The sequence below is a fragment of the Cryptomeria japonica genome, chromosome 3, assembly GCF_030272615.1.
Source record: "Cryptomeria japonica chromosome 3, Sugi_1.0, whole genome shotgun sequence".
NCBI lineage: Eukaryota > Viridiplantae > Streptophyta > Pinopsida > Cupressales > Cupressaceae > Cryptomeria > Cryptomeria japonica.
The window spans coordinates 882,054,047-882,081,979 of NC_081407.1; the positions used below are offsets into that span (position 1 = coordinate 882,054,047).

Below are 27,933 nucleotides of genomic sequence, written 5' to 3' on the forward strand. Positions count from 1 at the left end.
GGATATTTTCAAAAAAAATCAAATGTATCTGATTAGTTTCACATATCTTCTTTATCCATAAGAACATCTTAATGTATGCACTCTCTTCATTTTACAAAAGTAAGGACATAATAACTATTAGAAATTTACTATAGAATATTGATCAACATTGATCTCATAATTTACACAGCATTGTGTAACTATACCCATGGTACACATTGGTATACGGAGTAATATAATATCTACATTGTTAAAGTAATTATGAAAGCACAATCATTTATCATTTTAAATGAATCTCAGAAACTGCTAATACTCTCGAAGAAATTGCATTTGATTTAATATATTGTCAAAGCTCTCCATTGATTTCTCTGAAGGGTGCATGTGAATACCTTCATATGTTGTAACAACAACTCCAGGGTCTATAGACAAGCGTTGAATTTGCTTCTTAACATTACATGTTTGGTATGTGCAACGATAATAACTCCTTTAGATGTAAAACAAAAGAACATATATTAGTTCTAAGTGAAAATTAAAAGCCTAAAATTAAATAAAAAATATTTTTCTATTTTATAGCATATGACAAATCCTTAGGTATAATAGAAAAATTTGAACAAGAAGCATTAGAAAGAAAATTTAAAGATGCCCTTTGCCAATAATAATTTTACATGATTTATTATAGTTATTTAATAAAAAAAATCACCTATAGAAAATTAGAATAAAAGCTATATTTAATCTCATTGCCATTATTTTTTTCAATATTTATCTCAATAATGTTCATAATTATAAAATACCTACCATCACAAGAAATTTTATGTACTAAAAACATTAAAAAATAGATTTAAAAAATGGCTAAAATTTTAAAGTCCTCACTATCCTAAAAATTTAGAATATTTATCAACCTACATAATATTAATGCAATCTCCCTTTGAACCTATGTTGTGGTTACTTCTAGTTAATTGTATTTCTCCTTGATAGACTTGATCATAAACTTAAACAGTAATTATATAATATCCATTCAGTTGAATGTTTCAATGGTGAAATCTTAAGCTTTTTACTCCAATAATTTTAGGATCATGGACCTTTTTTTCTTTCATTCAACTTTGATGAAAAAAACTTAGAGAATGACTACATCTTATCTATTTAGTTGTTTCAATGGTGAAATATCGAGTTTCTAACTCTAACTACTTAAAGATCATTGATTTTTTTGTTGAAGACATTAAATATTAAACTATCTTCAAAATTCTATTTTTCCCAATAGCATTCCTTATTTTCCTCTCACATTACAGATAACTCATGATTTGAAAATAATTATTCAATATCCCTACCATAAGATAGTAATGAAACATAATACTTAATCAAACTCCTGAAATAATGGTCTGACTCGTAAAATCCAAAAATATTTACACATATTAATGGGAAAATAAAATAGTACATAATGATTTTGAAAAGAGCTATTAAATTGTCACTATTGGAATGATGTGATTGTTAAGTTGTGATTTTGTTGTTGTTCTTGCCATAAAGGTTCAAACCTCAATGGGGTGTTATTGTTGAATGCATGTAGAGGTCCCTCATTTGTGACCTCATTGATTCATAGCTCCATATCAAAAAAACGCCCCTTAAAAGAATAAAAAGGACCATTAAATTAAAATTTGGGGAATATAGTTAAATAACTTTTTATTTCTCAAATGAGAAATTTTATCCAACTATTTTTGAGCTTCAAGAAGTAACTTCTTTTTCTCATCAAGGTACTATTCTAAAACCGTAAAAAAAGACAAATAGATATCCCAAACCTTTCTATATCCCTACCAAAATATATGAAGGAACTATAACATGAGACTTTCTTTCTAATTCTTCAATTTCTCACATAATCATTAACAATATGCTCCAAAATTTGACTTTGTTATTTGACAATAGAATCAAATATGATTTTCTACTTCTTATGGGGCAAAAATGTATCCTCCACTATTTGTATCATGTCACATGGGTCAATCTCTTGTTTCAATCATATAAGATAAAATCTTTCTAAATCTCTTAAGTCCTTTCATACTTTATTAATATGTGAGAGCCACCCATAAGTACCACTGATTAATTTTGTAGTCATTTTCCACACTTCGTTTTTATGTGAGGAACCCCATAAGTACCATTTAGTTTCTGTTTTTAAAAAAGAATAGTAGCAAGTATGACTCACTATTTTTTTTGACTATAAATTCACACATTAACTATTGAAAAGAATTGTATTATTTTTTGTTGAGAAATTGTTATGATAAATTAGATTCAATCCTAAAGAATTCATAACTATAATTAAGTGATGTTTTTGCATGATTCAATTTTACAAACTATAATTCATAGATGCATGAAAAGAAATGTCACTTTGATTATTTTTTCCGCTCAACAAGGAGAGTGCCTCAAGGTAATTTGTTAAGATCAAAATAATGTCTTGAAGAAAATGAATATAAAAAAATAATGCAACATTATCTAATAGATCCGATTCATTCACAACCTTGGATATGCAACCTTGTATTTAATCACCAAAATTATCAACATACCATGCTAGATATGTTTTGTATTCATGAAAATTTTTAATGAACAACAATAATAGAAACACAAAGTGGAATCTACCTTCTAAGGGAGTTAAAATGATTTTTTATGGATCATTGAAAGGTAACCATAATGTTGCAATGAATAGTTATGCTATTCATAACTTAGATGGTGTAATGGCATTGGAAAAATCCAACTATATTGATTTGAAAATAAATAATGATGCAGAATGTGAAGCATCCTTAGCAAGCATTCAAGCAGTGTATGTGATAAGATATTGGAAATTACCTTCATTGAAGGAGGCTCCAAACTTATGGGGTAGATGGTTAAAAATAAATTTTATCCCAATTATGGACTAAGGGTTATCTCAAAAAAAATATTATGTTGATTAAAGTGAATTATAATTTTGTTTTTATATATTATTACTAGCAAGAAAAAATTTAATAGTAAACTATCTTACTAATCAAAGAGAACTTCAATTATATTTCCCTCCATGAAAATAAAAATAATGATGTTAATGATTGGGGCAACCTAGGTAACATTCTCCTCAATGATTAACCCCTTGAAGTCATACTACATTGTAGCTTGACCTATACAAGTATTGACTTTGGATGTTATTTAGCTTTCCTTTAGAGCTATGCATAGTTCAAGGTTTTATATTATTGACATTTGGATATTATATAATTTTCATATAGAGAAGTTGCTATGTATAGTTCAAGGTTTTATAGTAGTTTCATCATTGAAGGTAAGTAGAGGATTTACTAGGGATTTTGTCCAACATTCCAAGGTATTAGGTCATAGGTTATAATTTTTTATTTTTTTTTATTGATAAATTATTTTTGATTCTTCATATTTAGTTTTTATTAAGGTGATAAAGGTTGTTTAAGGTCTAAAAGGGTTATGTGAAAGCATCAATGTATGGTCATATGAGTCTATTATGAAAATTTTCATGTATAAACTCAATGCACGACAAACTTTAAAATGAGATGATGCATGTCAAAAACTTACCAAAATGGAGGGTGAAAGGAAAATCAAAGCACTTTAAGAGGTTGGCACAAGTCGTCTCCATGGTTATGTTTTAGATCTAATGGAATATGTGAGACCTTTAAATGCATACTACAAATACATTTTTTGTTACAAAATTTGGTGGTGTCTCACTAAAAATTGGTATTAGAAGTTGCCAATAGTTATATGCTACCAACATTGGAAGGATGGGGGGATATTTTTTTCTCTCAAATGTGAAAAGATTCTTAAAGGGGTTACGATTCATGGTTTAGAGTCTACTTCAAGCCTTGATGTTTCATGAAGTTTGTAAATACTTCTAAAAATGGCATTCATATATCCATGCATTTGAGTGTTAGAATTTACCCCCTCCAAATTTTAGAATTGCCTTATTTTGTCATGTTATTTTTTTTCTAGATGTTTAACTTATATTCTAGATGGTTTCTTTGGTTATTGTTTATGTTCAATTTCCATTAGAAGTAGTTAGATTTTGTATGTGGCTAAACCCATATTTCAATCTCTTCACATGATATTGTTCTAATATTCTATCCCCTATATGAATTGTTTTCCTTTGTATGGTATCTGTCTTCAATGTGTATGTAGCATAATATTGTTGTACATTGTAATAGGTGTAATTCAAATTTTTTCTATGTATTTTTCTTTCAATAATAGTATGGTCGGATTCTCTTAATAGAATTTCAATTTTATATCTAAGAATTTATTCTAGAGAGATCATGAAATCTATGGCCATTAGGCTTTGTTGTCAATGTATTTTATGGAGGTGTGAAGAATGTAATCTGTGAAGCATCATTATTAGTTTTTTAAGTGGTATGTTCCTTTTCAACATTAAAATGAACTGGTATCCCAAAATATCAGATCATATTGAACAACTTGCATGCTTAAAATATATGCATGAAAGTTAGTTGCAGTTGTTTACTATGTGAAGTTTCTCATTTCAAATTTTTGTATACTTGATATGATATAAATAGATGTCATTTGCAATCATGTGGAGAAGTAAGAAATATTTGTTACATTTTGTTAAATATTGGAGGTACAAATAAAGACTAAATTTATTTTTTCCTTACGTGTGTTTAGTGTAACTCATTCATGGATGTATATTATCATTTAAAGCTATCATCCTTCTTCTAAAATTGGTCATTATTTTTATGTTCGTGTTCTCAAATTTGCACTATCAAATAACTTGACTTCATTATTAGATTCATTAATGTTTCATCTAGTGGTCAAGATTTGTAAGGGTCTAAGTGAAAGTTTGAGGACCCACAAAAAAGAATTGAAGACCATTCACATCTCTAGATAGCTTCTTACTTTGAGATTAAATATACTAATTAAGAGATAGTTTTGATTGAACTATGTGATTTTTAATCTTTCATTTTGATATTTTTTACACTATATTTCTAGTGTTTGGATATGATGCAGTCAAGGTAGGGAGATCCAATGAAGGACATCCCATCCTTGCAGCCTAACACAAACACTGTGCAAGATATAATAGCAATCGGTAGCACAACACTAGATAAAGCAAAAAGAATAACCGGTAACATCACAGAATACTCAACCGGTAAACAATATGAACAATTCTTATTACAGTCTGAAGAATTACATATGCCACATGCTGGATCACAGTCCAGGATACAAACAATAATTACAACACAAATATAAGATCTGCAAATCATCCACATATCAAATCGGCCTCCAAAAACAGTTTGTTGATTCAACCCTAATCTGGACCTCAACCCTTTCAGCTTCAGTCCACCGGACTGGAATCTCACCGCTTCTACATCTTCGCTCGATCTCTAAACTCTGTCTTCTATCTTCTTTCTTTTGTCTTCTCAAATGATTCTCAAACTTCTATTTATACCATCCGCAAATAATAACTTGATCAAGTTAGCCCAGAGACCAACCAGTTCATGAAACGTGCTAATGGTAACATGTCGGGTCAAATCACTAAGAACATTTCCAAAATGCATAAAACATCACGTGGTTCTTGGGGAACATCAAACAAGGCACAAGAAACATTAATCGACGATCCACAAGTCATGGGAATCAACCGCAACCCGATCCAACTTCGCTCAACACACTGCAAGACTAACCGGTAAGAACATATCAACTGGGCTAATACCGAAATCGATATCTCATAGGGATTAAATCCAAATGCCATGAAACTCGAACACAACAAAGACCATGAACTCGAGGGAATAAATCCAAATCCACAATGCTAAACTCTCAAACATGAAGAAATGCCACGATCTCCAAGAAATTCCACTGCTAACTGCCCAACTGATAAGAACTACACCGGTGCTCCTGCATTAGACTCTCGGGGTTAATTGAAAAGTGAGTCCCATCACTTGATTTGGTTCAGCGATCTATCAGTAGGTATTTGCATCTGCCTTAGGAGTTCGGTGATCTGACTACAATGTTCGGTTGCCTCTCCATAGCGATCTACCGGTCCACTCTATAGCCTGCCTCAATCGGCGATTTGTTCAAGTCTCCACCCACTAACTGACTCAAGCTTAAGCTTTAGGATCAGAGGTCTGCTTGCAAACCTTTCTCTGCCTCATGATCGATGATCTGAACAAGCCCACAAGTTGCCTCAACTTCCTCTCCAACCATCTGGTGCATAACCGAGTCTTCCTTCAACAACAGGTTCACAAACCAGCTCTGATACCATTTGATGCAGTCAAGGTAGGGAGATCCAATGAAGGATATCCCATCCTTTTAGCCTAACATGAACACCATGCAAGATATACCGGAAACTGGTAGCACAACACTAGATAAAGCAAAAAGAATAACCGATAAGCAATATGAACAATTCTTATTATAGTCTGAAGAATTACATATGCCACATGCTGGATCGCAGTCCAGGATACAAACAATGCTTACAACACAAATATAAGATCCACAGATCATCCACATATCAAATCGGCCTCCAAAAATAATTGTCGGTTCAACCCTAATCTAGACCTCAGCCCTTCCGACTTCAGTCCACCGAACCAGAATCTCGCTGATTCTACATCTTCGCTCGATCTCTAAACTCTGTCTTCTATCTTCTATCTTTTGTCTTCTCAAATGATTCACAAGCTTCTATTTATACAGTCTACAAATAATAACTTGATCAAGTCGGCCCAAAGACCAATCAGTTCATGAAACGTGCTAACGGTAACATGTCGGCTCAAATCACTAAGAACATCTCCAAAATGCATAAAACATCACGCAGTTCTCCAAGAACATCGGATAAGGCACAAGAAACATAAATCAATGATTCGCAACTCACAGGAATCAACCGCAACCTGATCCAACTTTGCTCAACACACTACAAGACTAACCAGTAAGAACATATCAACCGGGCTAATACCGGAATCGATATCTCACTGGGATTAAATCCAAATGCCATGAAACTTGAACACGACAAAGACCAGGAACTCGAGGGAATAAATCCAAATCCACAATGCTAAACTCTCAAACATGAAGAAATGCCACTATCTCCAAGCAAATCCACTACTAATTGCCCATTCGGTAAGAACTACACCGCTGCTCCTGCATCAGGCTATTAGTTCACATTTGAGATTTTTTTTTTTATCTTTAATGAAGAAAGAAGATGGTATAGATGTTATTATTTTCCCAGTGACTAGTGAGGGGAGGTTGAAGGTTTTTATGCCTAGCCATGCATTGTTATTAGCATAGGATGAGAGTTGCTGCTCACATAGGAGTAAGGAGAAAATAGATCGAGTAAACTTAAGAGAGTGATTCTCATTGAGTATACCTTCATATTGATCAATGATAGAAGGTCACTATAATCGGGCAATGCATATATTGTTTACATTACATCCAATATATAGATTGTCAAAGACATACCGAATCAATGATAGTTCAACTTGATCATGTTAGGGTGCAAGGTATGGGTTGACCAATACCAATTCTAAGAGATGAAGTTTGTAGAGTTACAAAATAGCTATCAGACTATCTAAATCATTTGGTATACCTTTTTTGAATCAACGACGATGTTTTGAATTTTAAGGACATTACTAGTTCAAAAACACGTTTATATTTGTTTAATAATATTCAAGGTTACTGTTAGTTTCAATGATGTATATTTTTATCAGTGTACAAAAACCAAGCCCAACCATTGATAGAAAACTCTTCATCGTGGATGGTAAAACTCAAGATATGAGTTCTCACGGACTCGTAGATAGAGAAGGTAGAAAGAGTGGCATATCTCTGCATAGTGATCCTAGTCGCATAGAAAATCTTGAAGGATGACTCCAGGCACCCACCCAGAACCATGGGCTCTCTTTCTCATGTTGCCCCATATTATCAGTTTGACATATCCTAGTGTCTTCAAAATGAATTGGAAAGTTTATTATCATTGATTTGAATCATATTTTATGATCTATTATCAAAGATCATATAATATTTTGAATCATATTCTATGATTTATCATCGAAACTATATTCTATGATTCATCATCAAAATCATATTACATTATTTGATATCCTTAAAGACTTTGCAGCCATCTGTGATTTCCTGTTCGGCTGTATAACTCTTCAAAGGTTATGATCTCATGTGAGATTGTTCGCTCAAATATAAGCGCTGCAAAATACTTGAACAATAACTCCCAGAATTTTTTGACCCAATCTACTCTACTGTATCGCGCGTCCGTCGGGATCACGAAAAAAACTAAAACGAGAACAGATGTTATAAACAATCAAAATATTGCATAGCTCATATACGCACTGATCGCAGCGATCACAGCGAATAGAACGATAAAAATATCGTCGCGGATGCAAGATTACGTCAAATAAGATTAAGCAAAGACCACCATCAGATTTCACGAACCCACACAATCATGGGACCGACCATTTTATAAGTATCAGCATGGGCAATATTGCAAGTTTCCAGCAGTAAAAATCAATAATTTTTTCTATAATATTTGATGTGTGAAATTGACCCCAAATAGAATAAAGTTGTGAATAGTATTTATGTTATCATTTTAAAAAAGTGTTACATATATTCACAAAAATATTAGTAGAAAATGTCATACTTCTAAAGTGCATATGGGACATCAGCCTAGAGCATGTTAATATAATACATAAAAAAGGTCATTAGGTGGCTAAAGAACTTATATAAGAAGGAGGAGGAGGGAGATCTTGGTCATTCGATTTGTCCCATACATTAATGGGGTCCGAGGTAATTATAGCAAGGTCCCATCCATTATTATTACCAACATTTTCTTCTTGGCTTTCTTTAGTAATGACTTAAGCAAACGAGATGGCAGGAGCCAAATGAGTAGATTTGCTAGAGTCTAGCCAACAAAAGGATCCTCTACTAGAAAATGAAAAAAAGGCAAAGCAACTACTGCTAGGTTGTGACCAACCCATGACGAGGCTTGTTGAGCATGATCTCTTCTCATAAGAGGATGAGAAGCTTGTGAATGACTCTTTTAATAGCCATGAGTAGGTTGGCTACAACGCCCACAAGGAGGAGATTGACAACAAAAGGAAGGAGTTAGGGGTATCTTGGCTACAACATAAGGGGCATTACTCAAGTGATTCAAGAACACTTGTAAGTAGGTCACTTCAAGTGAAACTTTAATAGCTTGAACTTGAATTTATAGTAACAAATTAGAACAAATCATATCTTCAGCATAAATCAAACATTGATGATCAATGTAGAACATTTTAAAAAATTAGTAATTTTTTTTTATCTTGCTATATGTTTAACAAATTCTTCACCCTCAAAGCATACTATATTTGAATAAATTTGTGAGGGATTTGCATCCAATCCCCTAAATGGATAATTAAAATATTTCAAATTTAAACTACTTTCTCTAAGATGGCATGGAATTTCTCTAGCAGCTAAATGGGTAATTAAGGCTTTGCAAGGGGATGAACCCTGGAAGATACTTTTAAGACACAACTTCTCTCAATTTGTCCCTAAAACAAATACTTCATGGAAAGGGTTAGCAATCAACAACATTATCTCTGGATCTTTTGATGTCAAACCTTCTAGGTTGGTTGACTTCAAATCACTCTGGAAAGCTTGGGAAAGTGATAAGAAATTCATTTCACATAATGGCATTCTATGGGAAAATAAGGTGTGTGGAGAACGGTCTATCTTGTGGAATTTGGAACATAATGGAAAGCCTTTGACTCTTCTACAAGGATGCTCATCCAAAATATGGGCTCATAAGGGACTAGAGAAATTCTTAAATATCATTAAGGATGTGTCTCTAATGAGATGGAATGACATTATGTCGAAGTTTGATATCCCTACCTCCCAATATAGAACCTATTTTGTGCTCAAATTAGCTTGTGCAAGCCTTTCCCTCCCTAAAGATTGTGTGGGTGATACTTGTAGATCCTTTAAATGGAATGATGGATCCCTGCTTTCTAGTATCAAGGCCAAGTCAGTCTATAATCTCCTTGTTGATAATGAAGATGTGTTTTTTTCATGATAATACCTGCTAGAACTTGAGCCTCTCCACCACCCCCCACCCCCAATGGCACAAGGTCTTCGAGTCCCTATGGAAGATCCCTGTTGAACCTAAGACGAAAATATTTGTTTGGTATTTTATCCTCCAGAATTTGTGTACCAATTGGCCTAATGGTGAACCTGACATCTACTCTTTTTGCCACCTTGCTGAATCTATTTCTCATATATTCTATGACTTCTTCTTTGCTAGAGAATCTTGGAGGTTATTTGTTGTTCGTATGGGCAGAAATATCACTGTTTTAGATGTTGTCACTAATGATGTTCAAATCCTTAAAAAGAACTACAATATTTTTTGTTCTGTATTTTCTATTGAGATTCTATGGCTTATTTGGAAGTTTAGAAATGATAATTTGTTCAATGGTAGGAGTAGAATTCTCACTGATTCTTTAAGGGGACTCATCTTTCACACAATTGATGTGCAGGTCACTATCACTATAAAACTAGAGAGAAGGAAATTTGAGAAGTGGTTGCAGGATGGCTCTACAAGAGTCTTCACATGGCAAATATCCCACGGATTGTCTTGGACCAAATAGATTAAAGAGAGATCCTTGTTTGAAGTTGGGCTGGCCAACTTCATGAGGGAGCTAAATGAACAAAGAAGGAATGCTATGCAGGGACCTATACCTATTGTTGAACCTATAATGCATCTATATCTAGACCCCATAATATGGGGTAAGGTCCTACTGTGGAATGGTGGTCCACCCCTTGATTGGACTGCATGGATGGGGTTGTTAGGGGATACCAGCTCACCAGATGGAAACATTGCTTTTGATTGATCTAATGTTTTGTTCCTTATCTTTTGTATAAGCTTTACTCATCTCAGACTTCTTAGTTATCTAATTTTGTATATATTTATTTTGTACCACTTTGTCAGTCGGTAGACTATAGGTTGGATTAGCATATTGATCATGATCGATTGAGCTCTGCGAGTTGCTTCATTTTGTAATGTGACTTTATTATATTTAATAGACAAAAAAGAAGTATTCACAAGAGGATAATTCTAGTATTGAAGAATATGAGATCACCAAAATTTTTGTTGGTTCACGAAAACATCAATACAAAATATAGAGCTATTCTAGAGAAGACAAGGCCTCATATCTTCACAAGTCCACTAAATACTTTTAATGACAAGGTCCTTCATAAGAAGAAGGATATGAAGGTCAATTCCCTTCCAAGCATAGTTCAGATTCTTTGTATCCTTGAAAAGGAAGAACTAAAAGCTTCTAATGGGCCTAATGATGAGGAGACCTCAAGAAGCTCTACAAGTTTAGAAGAAGAATAACCTCAACCTCAACCATTGAGGAGGTCCATACATGTTAGGTGGCAACCTAAAAGATTCAGTTATTCACTGCATGATTCTAGTTGTATTTTTCATTGATTGCTAACATTGATGAGCCTAGAACTATGAAGGAGGCTATGGGTATGAAAGATGTGAATTCTTGGAAAGTGGCCACGGAAGAAGAGATGTTGTGTTAAAGAAAATAACACATGGGATTTGGTACCTTTTCATAAAGTAAGTAAACCTATTGGATGCAAATGGGTGTTAAAAAAGAAACTTGGTTTAGATGGCAATGTAAAAAAGTATAAGGCAAGTTTGGTCATGAAGGCATATTCCCAGGTTGAGGGAATCAATTATGGTGATATTTTATCTCTTTTTATTCTCAAGTTGTATAGATGGATGTGAAGACATATTTTCTTCATGGTGACTTGGATATGGAAATTTATATGTCACAACTAGAGCACTACATTGAGAAAGGTAAAGAAAAATTGGTTTGCAAGTTATAGAAGTTTTTGTATATTCTAAAGAAATCCCCTAGCAAATGGTACCAAAAGTTTGATACCTTTGTGTTGATTTTTTATTCTTTGAGATTGAAATTAAATTGTTGTTTTTATTATAAATAGGATAATGATTAAATTCTCAAAATTGCACTCTACGTTGAAGATATGTTGTTTATAGGTATATCTTGGGAATGGAAATAATAAGAGATAGGGAAAACATAAAAATTTGGGCAAGCCAAAGTAAGTTTGTGAATAATTTGTTGGAGAGATTTAACATGGAAGATGTTATACCATTGTGTGTTCTTGTTATGTAGGGCACAAATTTATCTATTTTATATTGTTCAAAATCTCCTAATTAAGAGGGGAAATGACTAGAATTCCTTATGCTAATGTAGTTGGCAGTTTGATGTATGTTATGATCTGTACAAGACTAGACATTGTTTAAGCAATGGGAGTCCTTAGTCAATTTACAATTAATCCTAGATATGTACATTGGGAATTTAATGAAAGAGTCTTCATATATTTGCAAGATACTTCCAATTATTCCTTATGTTATCATGGTTATCCTACAGGATCTCAACATTCTATTAATATTTATGGATTTTTGAATTTTGATTGGGCTAGTGACATTAATAGCAAAATAACCACGAGTGGTTACATTTTCACTATGTTTGGTGGTGCTATTACTTGTACATGTGTAAGAAGCAAGTTGTAGAGGATGGGAAGGTAAAATTAGAGAAGGTTGACACTTTGATGAATGTTTCAAATTCACTAACATATCTTGTGACCATGGACTTTTTTTTATGATGTTCAAATTCTATGGGCCTCACAACCCCTAGCAATTAAATCATATCAAAAATGGTTCTACTAAGGTGTTCAAAAGATGGAGAATTTTGGGAATTAAGGTGTTTCAACCTTAGTATTTCATAGCATTGATTTATTTAAATAACAAATTTATTTAGGTCTATGTTTGTATTTTCTTCAACATCCTATTTCATCTTTTTGTATGACTTGGCATGATGAATTGCCAGGATGCTTGGAGATGACATGGGAGGTGACAAGGATGATTTTGTCCTCAAATTAGAAGGTAGGCATCCCACTTTGTCCAGTAGAATTATTTTTCCAAGTATTGATATCTTATCTAGTCTGTAAGAGGTTATAATGACTTACGACAAGTTATGATGTATGTAAGAACCCAACTTTATGACAATTATGACAACACATATGACAATTGAATATTTATAGAGGTAGGTGCCCATGCATACAAGTTTATTGCATGCATGAGAGGTGCTACATTTTGAGGCATCTCATCACATGTAAGGTACTTGCTCGAGTTGGAATATTCTTATCATGGTTTATGACAATGCTTCATATGTGGATAGGTTGCATGCATGCAAGTTTTGTGCATTTCTATGGATCTCTTACAAGATCATATGAGTGACACGTGGACTTAGGCATCCATCTTGGGCTTATTCTACTATGCACTGTAAAAAATTAAATGTGTTGCCATTTTTTTTATGTTGCATGTTCATAGTTTTTTGTAAGTGAAGGTTATTATGCCATAATTAATCCAAATCATGGGTTTGTTGTGAAGACTCTTGTTGAGGAAGCCTAGTGTTGGCATTGTATCGTAACTTATTTGTTTACAAATAATACAAATTACTGTGCTTTTATACTCGTGTCTTATTTTTCTCCTAAAAGGATTTTCCCCATGTATATTGTGCATTCAGTGTAATATCTCTTTTCATGTTTAATGTCTCCCTTTTCATGTGTTTCTCTTTACATAACAGTTAAGATTTGTAAATAAAATTTTAATAATCTTCCCCACTAGATTAGTGTTATGAATCATTTTCTACACATTTTCTTCCTTTCAATTTTTAGGCTGAAGTTGTAGCCATTACTTTCTATTCGATTAATGGATCTCCTACTTTTGTGCTTGTTCAAAAGACACCCATGGAGGTGTCCTTAGGTGAGAAGCGTTTGTTGAGATATCTCAAAATATTTGGTTGTGATACATATGCACATGTGATGAATAAAAGGAGGTATAAGTTGGAGAACTAGGCTATTAAATGTATCTTCATTGTATATGGTGTCTATGTGAAACGGTATAAGCTTTGGGATCCAATGGCCAAGAAGGTTTTCCACACAAGAATTTTAATTTTTAGAGACATGAATCATTCCTCTATTAAACTATAGAAATAGAAAGAAGGGAAGGAAAATGAGTTGGTTTAGGTTCCACCTCTAATAAAAAATAAGCTACATACTCCTATTGGACATGATGATGAGGAGAACTCTAAAATCTCAAAAATTATACATGAACAAGAAGCAATTGGAGGTCCATAAGAATTATGCAAAAAATGAATAGTTTTTCTTATTCCTCATTAGATTTAACTTGTATTTTTTCTTAGAGTGCTAACATTGATGAGCCTAGGACTATAAAAGAGGCTATGGGTATGAGTGATCCAAATTCTTGGATAAAATCCATTGACTGAGAGTGTTAGTATAGAGTTTTTATTTCCCTTATGTTAGGGGTTATTTATTTTATCCTACACATTATTTAAGCTTTCTTAGGCTATTACAAGTGGTTGATATGAGGACATGTGGCAAGATAATTTAGCTACATGTGTTATTCTCTTCCATATATGGGTAGTTAAGTTACACAACCTCTTTTGACTTATTGTGCCACCTTTCATAACCACTATTATATCCTTGACAAAGTAGGTTATGGAGTAGTTGGGTTTATCACCCTCTTTTACATAAATCATTCCACTTTTTATGGGAATTATGATTTAATGAACCTCTTTGATGTATATTCTCTTATTTAGGTATATATACAACACTCTCCTCTCACCTTCATAAGTTTAGTGATATCTCAGTGAGAGTATCGAGAGTATTTTTTATTTGTCTTATTTTATCTCTATTTTCTCCCTCTTAAAATTATATCTACATTCAATTATTTTGATCTTCAATCATCTATCAAGTGGATTTGCATGTGATCTATGACCAACATCAAATCCTAGATTAGTTCTCACTTCTTGAAAGATCTAACATGGTATCAAATTCGTGTTGTCTAGTATTGCACATAGTATTTTCTAATTTTTCTTAAGAGATTTGGGATTAATCTAGATAGATAATATTTTCCTCAAAATTTATTATTCTCATCTTCTACATCCTCGTATGACCTATAGAATCAAAATATTTTAAAATAAAAATAAACATTACTTTAATTTGGTTTGCATATATGTTTTGTGAGATCTAGGTGATGGGAGCATTTTGGTAATATTGGAGGCATTTTTAGTATTTTCAAAGCATCCAGAAAGCCTCAAAAAGTCAAGATGACTTTTATTTCACCAAAAATAGAGATTGGAGGACATAGTAAAAGAATAAGAGTTAAAAAAAATTAAATTTTTTATTGGAGTTGTTTTCATTTTTTCTTCAAAATTCCAACTTCCTCTCACTGGAAAGAAATTTTTTTGGGGTTTTGTTCTTAGAGTTGAAAAACCATCTAGGCATCTATTAATTTTTCATACAATCAATAATTTTTTTAGAAATTAATTCATAAATAGGTGTGAGTCATTCCTAATAGTAAAATTCAACCAAGTGCATAACTTTTGCCTCAGGTGCTAGAAATTAGAAAATGCATACTTGACAGAAAGCTACCTTTTTTAATCAAATATTGTAGGTTGTTTCAACAGGCCATAACTTTTGCCTCTAAGCTCCTTTCTTCAAAAACAAATAATTGTTGGAAAGGTATTGAAGAGTATTACATAGCTATAAGGTTAACTTTTTCAGATTTTGTATCAAATTTAAATTTTATCAAAACTTGCAATTTTGGCTATTGTTGGCCTAAAAAGCATTGTAATCTAGTAAAAGCCTTGTAAATGCACTAATTATGAAGTGTCAACCTTGTAATATCTCGGGGGTGATTTTTGAGAGTAGTGAAAAGGGAGGGTGTCTCCTGATGTCCTTTGTGTAATCAAGAACTTAGATAAACTTCCATTAATGGGGGTTAATCATGTCTCTTGATAATTATTTTCATCCTAACACTTGTCATAGGCTAACACTTGTCAAGTTCCTCAAAGTGGGATGACTACTTCCACATGTGCAACATATGTGTCATACAATAATCACCAAGTACAATGCCACCAAGATTGTGGGTCCCACAAGATGACTAGACATTTGTAGGAAATTAATAAATTAAAATAATAAATAAATATAATAAAATTAATATTATGATTTTGAAAGGTTGAGACACCTTCATCCCAACATTCTTCCACTTGTCGAAGACCTTTCAAATAGTTCACAAATTAGCTATAGGGGAATGATAGGCCCATTGGCCTAGAACACCATTTGAACTTCTCTATTCTCACTAGTTTCATCAATGCAAAAGTGTCAACCTTATTCAATTTTACCTTCCCATACTCTACCATATTTTGAACAAAATCAAACTAAACATCAATGTGCTTTGTTCTGGAATGGAAAGTCAGATTCTTTGCTAAACAAATTGCACTCTAACTATCACAACAAATAGTAATCATTCCTTTATCAAATCCAATATCTTAACACAAACATCTAAGCCAAATGGATTCAGTATGAGTAGTTGTCACATACTCTTCTTTTGTCATGTACAAAGAAACTACATCTTACATCCCTTACTCATCCAAATAATAGCACCACCACTCATAGTAAAGATATATCCGCTAGTGGATCTTCTTTTGTCAATGTCACCTACCCAATATGAATCCACATATCCATGAATACTCATAGAATCTTGAGGTCCAATAGGATAAACATGATAACACAACGAGTACTTGGAAGTACCCCTCAAATATTCAAACACTCAATTACATCCCAATGCACCTGTCCAAGTTTAGCCATATATCAACTTAGGGCTACCACTGCTTGGGCAATGTTTGGTCTAGTACAAACCATAGCATACATAAGACTACCAATTTCACTCACATATGGTACACTAGTCATTTCCTCCACCTTAGTAGGAGATTTTGGACAGTCCTCCATAGGTAACTTTGTTCCTAATGCAACATGAACTATCATAGATCTATAAGTTATCATGTTGAATCTCTCCAACACTGAATTCACATAATTACTCTGTCTTAACCAAAGATTTTTGTTAGCTTTGTCTCTTCTGATCTCCATCCCTAGAATGCATCTAGATGCACCTAAATCTTTCATCTCAAACTATGCGGACAACTGATCCTTCAAGTCAAAAATCAAATATCCATTCCCAAAGAGTAGCATATCATCCACATATAGTGCAATAATGAGAATGCAACCATTATTAGTTTTGAATTAAACATAATGATCAGATTTAGACCTTTGAAATCCTAAACTCAACACATGGGTATCAAAATTAGGTATCACATCCTAGAAGATTGTTTTAGAACACATAAAGACTTTTTCAATTTTTAAACCAAATTTTCCTTACCTTTTACCATGAAGTTCTTTGGATATGACATATAAATCTCTTCCTCCAAATCACCATGAAGTAATGTTTCCTTCATATCTATTTACTCGATTTCCCAATCATGAACTATAGCAAGTAATAACATGAACCGAATGGATGTCAACTTTACAAAAGGAGATAAAATCTCACCATAATGTATTACCTCAACCTGGGAATATCCCTTCATGAACAACCATGCTTTATGCTTCTTAACACTACCATCAAAACCCAACTTTTTCTTGAACACCCATTTGCATCCCATGGGCTTACATCCTTTAGGTAGAAGTACCAAATCCCAAGTATTTTTCTTCAACAAAGATACCATCTCATCGTTCATGGCTTCCATCCAAGAATTTGCATCACTCATACACATAGCCTCTCTAACAGTCCTAGGGTTGAATCAGTACTAGCAATTAAAGAAAAAATACAACTGGAATCCAACAATGAATATCCAAACCTTTTTGGTGAATAACCATATCTTTCAAGTCGATGCCTATCATGAGTAGACATCCTCATAGGCTTAGGTTGATATTCTTCATCTTCTTCTAAACTATCAAAGCTACTAGAACTATCCTCATCAACAAGACAACTAGGAGCTCATAGTTATTCTTTCTTAAGGGTAGAAGGGATCTGAACTACCTCATTATGTCTCATTTTTCTATGGTTGTAGCTCGACAATGGAAGGTTTCAACTCTCTAGAAATAACTCTTTTACTATAGAGAACCTTCCATATCACTAGATCCCAAATCTTGTACCCTTTTACACCGACACCATACTTGATAAAGATACACTTGACAACCTTGTTCTCCAACTTGGATCTTTTATCACTTAGAACATGAGCATAAGCTTCACAGCCAAATACTCTGAGATCTCTCATCGGGGGATTCTTTATTGAACAAATCTCCGTAGGTGTCTTATCAATAAGCATTGATGTAGGAGATCTATTTACCAGAGAGCAAGCAGTGGCTAATAGATTCATCCCAAAACTTTTTTTCGAGGCCACCACCACTAAGCATACTCCTAGCCCTCTCCATCAATTACATGTTCATCCTCTTTGTAACTCTATTCTACTAAGGGGTGTATGGATTTGTATTATGCCTCTCGATCCCATGGTCCTTACAAAACCTATCGAGAAAAACTCACCACCATTATCAGTCCATAAACACTTATATCTTTCTACTAGTTTGATTCTCAAAAAGAGCCTTAAACTCCTTAAATTGACTAAAGACTTCAGATGTACTTCTAAGAAAATAAAAAAATGTCCTTATACTATAGTCATCAATAAATGATGCAAAATGCATAGATTTTAAAATCAAAGAAACATTAGCAGGACCAAAACCATCAAAATTTATCAAGTCAAACAACCCAAAAGATTTGTGAAAACTAGACTAAAACTGAACATAGTTTTGTTTACCATAAATGTGGTGTTCGTAAAAATCGAACTCAAGATTACAATCATCAAGCCCCTCTACAAGGAATTTATTTTATAGGGTTTTGAGAACCTTCTCACCAATGTGACCAAATCTTTGGTGCCATAACATTGTCTTCTTTGCTAAGAGTTTCATCTCCAAAGCATTGGCACCCTTAGGTACCCAAAAAACATGACCATCAAATGTAGAAGAAAAAATCCTCTTCATAGCTCAATCTAATGGTGAGGATGGAGAATCTAGAGCCCTCTTCTTGGAATCTGTAGAAGCACTATTGCATTTTATAATGCATGCATCTGACTTATTCAAGGTGCCTATCTGAACACCCTTAACAAGTACCAAAGAGCCTCTAGTCATCTTGCATCCACCTTGTGATAAAATGACCTGCACACCCACATCACTCAGCTTACTTATAGAGAGTATATTTCATGCCAAACTTGGGATGTTCATAACACTGTTGATCACCTTCACTTTGCCAAATCAGGAAATATAATCTTGACTTTTCCACAACCAACAACTTTTAGATTAGAGTCATCATCAAGATACACCTTCCCACCATCATATTCTTTATATTTTGAAAACAAAGCCCAATGTAAGGTCATGTAAAAATATACACCTAAATCTATCAAAAACACATCTTTTGATGCATGTTTTACCAAGGTTGCGACAAATGCTTCACCACCATCCTAAGAGAATTTGTTTGAATTTAATCGAAGGGTCTTTTCTTCTTTTTATCCTCACAATCTTTAAGGAAGTGGTTGGTTTTGTCGCAGTCCAACATTTTCCCTTAGACTTCCCAAGAGACTTATATCTCCCACAAGATTTGGATATGCCTCTTATGTCTTTCTTTTCGTTCTTCTTCCTTTCTCTTTTGATCTACCATGAATCGCAAGAGCCTCCTTAACTGAATTAGAAGTCTTCCTTCACATCTCTTTAGAAAGTAATGATGCTTCCACCTCACCCATCTTGAACTTGGTGGTTATACTCTAGATAGCCATAACAAGGTGGTCTCATGACTCAAACAAAGAACACAATAGAAGCATGCAATGATCCTCCTTCTTGATGTTGTCACCAACATAACCCAATGGATAAAAAATAACATTGAATGCATTGAGATGATCACTAATAGACCCTCCATCTTCCATCTTTAGAGAATACATCTTCTTTCTCATAAGAATCTTGTTTACTAGGGTTTAGCCTGATAAATGTCTCCAAGATTCTTCCAAAGTTCTTTTGTAGTCTTATCTTCAAGGAAATTCAACAAAATGGAGTCTACTAAACAAAGCCTTATGAGGCCCTTAGCTTTTCAATCCATCATATCCCAAACATCTTATGTTGTGGTCTAAGGTTTTTTTCTAGATATTGTAGCCTATAGATCTCTATCCACAATCACATCTTCCATTTTCAACTTCCAAAGTTTGAAGTTGCTGTCATTGAACTTCTCCTTTTCAAACTTTGTAGATGTTCTTGTCATCTTCTTCCTACAACAAGATTTTGAAACTACTCTGTAAAAGCTACCACTCAAACTAATATTTGTATAAAAACCCCACTACCCAACAACGGAACCAAAATTGGCCAAGCTTTGATACCAACTTAAACGAAGTTAAGGTGCGAAAAGAACTTTCTAGCACTAGTCTAGTGGAAGAGATAGTGTAAATTGTCTTTACAAATCTTAATTATTACAAAATTAGAAACACATTCACAAGGAGATAATGAACATGCATAAAGATATACAATAATAAACACAAGATATATTGTGGGAAAAAACCTTTAGGGAGAAAAACCCCAGACTCCAAAAGCATAGTACTTTGTATTCTAGTAAACTAATGGTTACAATACAATATTAGCACTTAGTTTCTTCAATAGAAATCTACAACTGCAACCCACAATTTGGATTGATTTCAGTAGCATAACAATTCACCTACAAAATATTACATGACTAATACTCTCCAAGGCTTCCTTTTATAGAGAAATACAATAAAGAAGGAAGCTTCTAGATGAATGCAAAATATTTGGCCCTATATTTTGGCCATCAAAAAATATGCAAATGACACATGTACATCTCCAACTGACTCCCCATTCAAACCTCCTAAGTTGGGCACTCAAAATTTACTATTTTGAGGTATGGCAAATGCTCTTATGCATCTTGCAACTGTCATAACTTACAACACTTGTAGTTGTAAGAGAATCTGTCATATCTAACTATTATTAGTTGATTCTCTTATAACTTGTCACAACCCAACTTGGGCATCCACCTTCTCCATGCAAAAGGTATCTCTTATCACTTTTAGGCTTAAAATTGTTAAACAGTTAGAGTTGACTGACATTCTAGACTTAATATGTTGCTTAGTGGGTATGGATTAAGATTGGCCCAACAATGATGACATCATAGTCAAGAAACAGAGTGGAATGAAGGACCTATGTGATGAATATTTTATTTTTGACTCTTGGAATATTAAGTATAATGCAAATGTTGATATGAATGAAAAGGAAAATGAATATCTAAATTGCATATAAGAAGCTCATTTTGACAATTGTAAAAAGGAAAAAACTATATGTAAAATCATTTTGAATATCAATATAAAAGGTATAGGCCCAAATATAACAATTCACTATAAATAATATAGTTTATTTATTATCATTTTAAACCAATATATAAATCCATATTCAACCTACAAACCTACACAATTTTATAAGTTAGGCAAGTTAATACGGATATGATGATATGACTAATTTGCACTAAGTTTACCTCATTTCATACATCACTTGGCAGACCATTTGTAGCACTTCTCTACAACACGTAAGGTAATAGAAATGTAACTCATTGCATGTGAACAAGGTACGTTGTATGAGTAAGAGAGGGATAATTAGAGTATGTGGGTTGCCCCCAATGTCAAGTAGGCATATGAAATAGTAAAGTATTTTTCAGAAAACAATATACTAGGGGAAAGGACCCAGTAGTTGAGCACGTTCCAATTCTTGTGATAGAAATTATTGATTTAATACCCCCATACTTGCTGATTTAATGTTCTACTTTTGTACAACATTGCACCAATAGTTGCATGATAAGTACCAATAATTGAATGAAATATACCATTTGTTGTGAAAAGTAACCAATCATGTGATGCCACATCAACTGCACAAGTATTGGGGCCCTTTTGCACACGTATTGGTCTCACTTGTTTTTAGGGTTGTTCTGGACACCTTGGAAGAAAGCATGCTGATGAGGCATCATATTTGATGATGTGGCCTTGAAACCTTAGTTATAAGCAGGGGACTTGCCAAGTAAGCTGCTGTAAAAAATTCGAAGTGATTTGAAATTTCCATGTAGAATTTTGAGAAGCGCGAAGGTAGGGTGCACAACTACTAGATCCTCTCCGCTATCTAAGCTAGACATCAGCCTATACTACTGTGCATGGTAGAGACTGCTTCTCAACCATTCAATTTATTTTTATTAAAATCTACAGTCCTGCACATCTATCTTGACTATTGACTACTGACCTTTATAAGCAAAATAAGAGGACTGGTACTACAAAGACCAGAATTCCTTTAAATAAATTAAATCATCCTCTATGAACATGGTGTCAATTTCTAACCGGTTCAATTTTATGCTTTTTCACCTAGTGTGCTACATGCATTTCATCCAATAGGATTTGTTTTCCAACAAATAACGAGATGATAGTTCAATTGAAATAAGCAAGAAGAAAACTGTCTCTTCTGAACTTCACAACTCTTTATTCATCTGATCTTTCTTTCTGCAACTTCCAATGTGATAAAGAGTAAAATTTCAGCAACGCACTATTTGCCACTACAGTTCTATGTTCACTACTCCAAATGGAACGTTTCACTTTATGCCTTCTTCATTTGAACACCAATACTTCAACCTATTGTACTATTCATACACACAAACATAAACTAGTCGTAATTGATTTTATTTCAGCTAGCATCCTTCATAAAATAATAATAATAAATTTTTAAGTTTAGTTGTAGTTCAACAGTATCCCTTCCTCCTCCAATGCAAGAAAGTTTTCTGTTGTAAAAATATCGTCACATGTTCCCTTTATTTTTCTATTTATTAGCTATATAATTATATAATTTAGCAATTATATTTTAGATCCATAATATATAGATTTTGTTATTTGAATGATTAAATTGTAATGATATCATTATCATCATTATAATTATATATATAAATCACTAATTTACTATTACAGAAAAGATAGGTAGAAATAACATTTTCAAAATTCATATTCTAACCGAATTTTTTATAAAGAACATATATACCATCACTTTCTGTATTATTAGATATATATATCCTAAATCAATTGACTTTTACTTACAAATACATTTTTACATTGAATCACATATATGAACATGCATTTTCATTAATTTTGGATCAAATCAGTGATATTAAGGTACTAGAAAGGAGTTTCTTATTTATCTTTGGAACATACCTAACATTCATATTCCTAAGATTTATGTTTAGTCATTGGAAATTCATTCAATAGAAGAATTTACTTAATAAATCAATGACATACCATGTATTTATAGGGAATTAATAAACACTCCTAAAATCATTCTCAATATTCATCTACACACAAGGATAATTGAAATACCTCCATATTTTCACTAGGTATCTTATGTATCTATTTTTTGGTCTTTTTTATAGCTCATTATTATTTTTACATTATCAATAAAAAATATTGTCCAATTCTACATTTGACTCAAAACCAATTCTGAGATTGTCATCTCATATATTAAAACCTTGACATTAGAAAACTATATGAACTATGAGAAATATATTATTTTATGAAGAGCTTTGATTTAAATTTACTTATACATCTCAATCCCTAATTTTTTGTCAAACTAACTTTTATGGTAAATCCTCCTAATTGCATATATCTTATTTTATTCTAAATTAAAATAGAAGAGTTAGATATCTAATGATTCTTCTATGTGTACGGTTATGGAATTCAAAAAGTGGCAAATAGATAGTCTTAAGAAATTGGGTATGATTGCAACTAAACTTGCATGGTCTTGTTGTGACCATTGTTTTCTTTGTTAATTGCATTAGATTTGAGTTTAAGAAAACATGTCTAGAATAGTTCGCCTCTAGTACAATACAATACTACAAGACTATGTAATGTAAATAAAGATAGATTAATGACCTTTAGAAAACAAAGACATTGAATGACATTTGTCCTAATTGATTCATACAAAATAACCTATAAAAAATAAGAAATGTCACTTATAAACACAACTTCTTTTTACACATACTTTCACACCCTTAATTCTTATCATATCATATTTAATAAATTATCTCCTCCTCTCTAATATTAATACATATATATAATTATAATTATATAATTTTTTAAAAAACTTAAAAACATTCAATTATTTATAACATGTCTAAACTAAATTCATTATTGCCATTTTATATTATTGAATGATTTTGTTATATTTATTTATAATCATACTTACAATAGATGGAAGGGGACAAATGAAATTTGTTCATTACTGCAATCTCTATCATGAATGAATCTGTTTTTCTTTATTTATTTATTTTTGGCTAACCTTACCCTATCATATTGATGGAGGGGGGCCTAGGTAGGTTGATGATGTATCTAATGTGATGGGAGCAGTCCAATCCCTTTTGTATCCATTTTAAGATTATACTATAGCTACACTAAATAAATAAATAGAACTCCTATATTGATGGTATGTATCTATCTAAATTGTATAAAGTTTAAATATCCACATTTAAAAATACTTGTGTTGATCAGAGAGTATTATTTTATTCATATCCAAATTATGTGTAGGAATGTGTTTCCATCGAACTGGGGCCTCATAAAGATCTCTAATTTTTGAAGGAGCCAACAATATGGCAGCAGTCAAGACGAAGCCAATAAGACAGAAACAGAAATCGATAGGAATCCCCAAACATGAATGAAAGAAGTCATTGGGCAACAGGGAAATTCGGGGCAATAGCAGTTTTGCAGTTACCCAGCTAAAAACATTTTCCTGGCTTTTCTACCGTTTCTTCTTTGTTTCTTTTGTTTAATTTTTGCAATAGAAGCTGAACCGAGAAGAAAACTACACAAATTCATATCTGGGAGGTCGAACTCAAATATGAAACCAAATTAAGAGCACTGTGATATCACATTTCTAGTTTACTTTCTTACATGGAGAACTGTGGAGTAGCCTAACTCTGAGCAATTCCCCACTTTGTCAAGAATTTGTGAATTAATTTTAACGCCATACAAACAACAGATTAAAACAATCAGATTATCACGATGAGAAACATACCTGAAAAAAACAGTCTGATTTAAAACAATTATTTTCTCTTTCTTATTTGCGAATAGATCATGATCTGAAATATGAATGAAGGAAAACGATTATCTTCTTGTTGCTGAAGAAAACCATTATCCTCTTTTGCTTGCTGATCAATAATAAAATGTAATCTGAAACGTTCCTCTCTCTTCTTTGCTGATCAATCATAAATTATATTGCGAAAACAATTTTCCGACCCACCCTAGAATGTACCATACAATGTAGTTGGAACCCTTGATGAAGAAAAATATTCTCAATCTAATTGAAAAAAAAAAGTCTGTACCGTACTGAGTGGCTGACACTTTGGAAAATTGGAAATCACCAGTAACTTTATAGGGTGCATGAACCCAAATCCAAGCACTATTCATGTACCTTGCAAGGATGGAATTAGAGGAGCATTTTGACCCAACATGGTAATGTATTAAGTCATTCTTGCATCTTTTTTGAGAAAGATTTTACCTTTGAGATTACCTACCAAAAGTTGGAAAATGGCGACGTCCAATTCCATTCTGAGATTTATGAGGAAGGTCTAACAAACAATCAGGACTTTACAGTTGTGTTCCATTTCAAGTCTTTTTCCATCATTATGAAATAAGCCGCCTCTTACGTACTATGTTCAGAAGTTGTTGAGACCTGGTTTTTGGCTTAGCCTGTCATTTTACCTGCTCCTCCACAAGCCCTCAAAGTTTTCTGAGAAATCGTTTGCATGTATATTCTAACTCTAAGCTTTCCGACAACGTTATCGTGAAAGTATCCGCACTTTGTTTGAATGTTTTCCATTGTTAACATAATATCCTGGTATTATCATTGCAAGCAATTTTGTTCCCCACCGTAGAGCTGTGATGATAAAGAAGCGCAGAAAGAGATTCATTGTTTGGACGTGGCTACTTTATATACTATCTATGGTTTTCACTCTCAGGGCTTAGTGCGTTAGGTGATAAGATTTTGAGTCCACATATATAAATGCATGGACATTATAGCTTTAATGGGAATCTAATATGGTCCATTTAGTTTGTGGATACTACTATAAGGGAGACAATCATCTCCATTTCTTGCTGAAATTTGTTGTAAAAGTAACCCATGTTTGATGCGATCGATTTATATTCTACGTTTATAAGATGAAAGAGAAGCAAACTGTTTTTTCTCAAAGAAAAAAATATCATGGTGGAGTAAATTGGTTTAATGCAGAAGTTCTTGTATTTCTTTCAAATTTTTTATGGAATAAGAAGGGCACCTTGGATAGACGTTGTTCTTCACGGACTTCTGCCCATACTTTCTCCATCGATATCCATCGTCCAGTATATCCACATGGCTTCTGGTCTGAAATGCATATCTGGGTCTCCTAATCTTCTTCTCTGTTTTACTTCGAGGCTTTGGACTGCAGTTATAGATATGTAAACCCATTAGAATAATCTTACAACCTAGTTCTAATCATGTGCTTTGTTTTGGCTGCAGATGGATTTAAACAGTAGCTGAGGGCTGTCTCCATACTAAGCAGATAAATTTACTACTTTTTTGGGTTTCTAGTTTTGGGGGTTTGTAGAGAAAGTGAGTACTTTTTGGCTAATGAAAGTAAGAAAAGTGTACCTGCTATCTCTTGCATTTTGGTTCTCATGATTTTCTCCTGAAAGCCCTTTTTCTGTTTCACTGGGTTTGGTTGTACGTCCATTTGCTACTGGAGGAAAATACTGCCCTGCAAGTAACACAAAAATATCCATACCACGCATTAGAAATTTCATTAAAAAGAATCAGATTGAAAGAAGAATGTGTCTTTTGGCTACCATATTAATAGTAATATTGTATGATTGTTTTTTCTTGGTTTTAACTGTGTATATTTTCCTTTTTCTGATGATAGATCATCCACTGTGATCTATAACATCAATCACAAAGTATACACAGTTTAAATCAGAAGTTCGTACATGAACTCATACCAACTATTATTGTGTATATTTGTCAATTGATATTTCTTTTTCGATTATACTCTCTTCTTTCTGATAATAGATCATTGAGTGTGATCCGAAATATCAATTGAAAATAAAACATAATTAAAATGAAAAACAATCATACAATTCTTCAGGAACTGCCAAAAAGAGTAATAATATTATTGAGTACATTAGATTTAACATAATACCATGTAAGGGATTAAAGGGTTGTGCATCTGCTGATGACTTGGAGCGATCTGTGAAGTTACCATTGAAAGGGAAATTGAAATCCCTTGTTACATCCTCTTGTCTGTCCTTCACCGTTTCCTGTGTTGACCAAGAGCTTGGTTTCCAGAACTCAGGATTATGGTGGCGTTGCGCGTTATTCATATGCATTTCTTCATGATCACCATATGCCTGTTTTTCCATCAACTGTGGGAAAGATGACTGAGACGGAAAACCTAGGGATCTTCTTTGGCCATCTCCTTCTTTTAACCCGGAAAAAGTTGAGGTATTTCTATTAGAGACTTGTCCCATCATGAATTCTGTATCACCCCAAATTGCAGGATTGGGAGTTGCAGAAGATGAGAAAACCAGATCATCTGAGTAATTAGTGGTACCAGATTGAAAGGTGCTTGTTATTGCTGAACTCTTCATGTTATCCTTCCTTTAGAAAAGAGAAACCTTTAACAACATAGGATAATGAAAATGGAATCTTTGGGTTTCTCTGTGCCTGAAAAATACAGAAGAGATAAGACTTGCAGAATCTAGAGGAGAGACAATTGGGATTGTTCTAGCTTGACAGGGAAAGTGTTACTAGAAGATGTAACAATGGCATGAATGGGCCGGAAAACCATATTATATTTGGATAGAAAAAGTGGGCTATAAACTTTTCAACCTTAAATGGTCAGAAAATGAAGTTACCGGCGGCGTGAGAAGTTTTCTAGTTTGGCAGAAGAAAAGCATAGCACTAGGAAATTTCTGT

General features: G+C 33.2%; 1 protein-coding gene across 1 annotated transcript; it reads right to left on the bottom strand.

The window, feature by feature from the left end:
• Positions 1–51: 51 nt before the first annotated feature.
• On the bottom strand, positions 52–27,933 carry LOC131070777 (WRKY transcription factor 23). The gene is made up of 4 exons (XM_058006423.2): positions 27,158–27,933; positions 26,614–26,719; positions 26,261–26,404; positions 52–463 (listed from the first exon to the last, which is right to left on the bottom strand). Exons 1-4 carry the CDS (start codon positions 27,603–27,605, stop codon positions 286–288), a joined length of 876 nt encoding a protein of 291 aa, XP_057862406.1. The 5' UTR covers positions 27,606–27,933; the 3' UTR covers positions 52–285.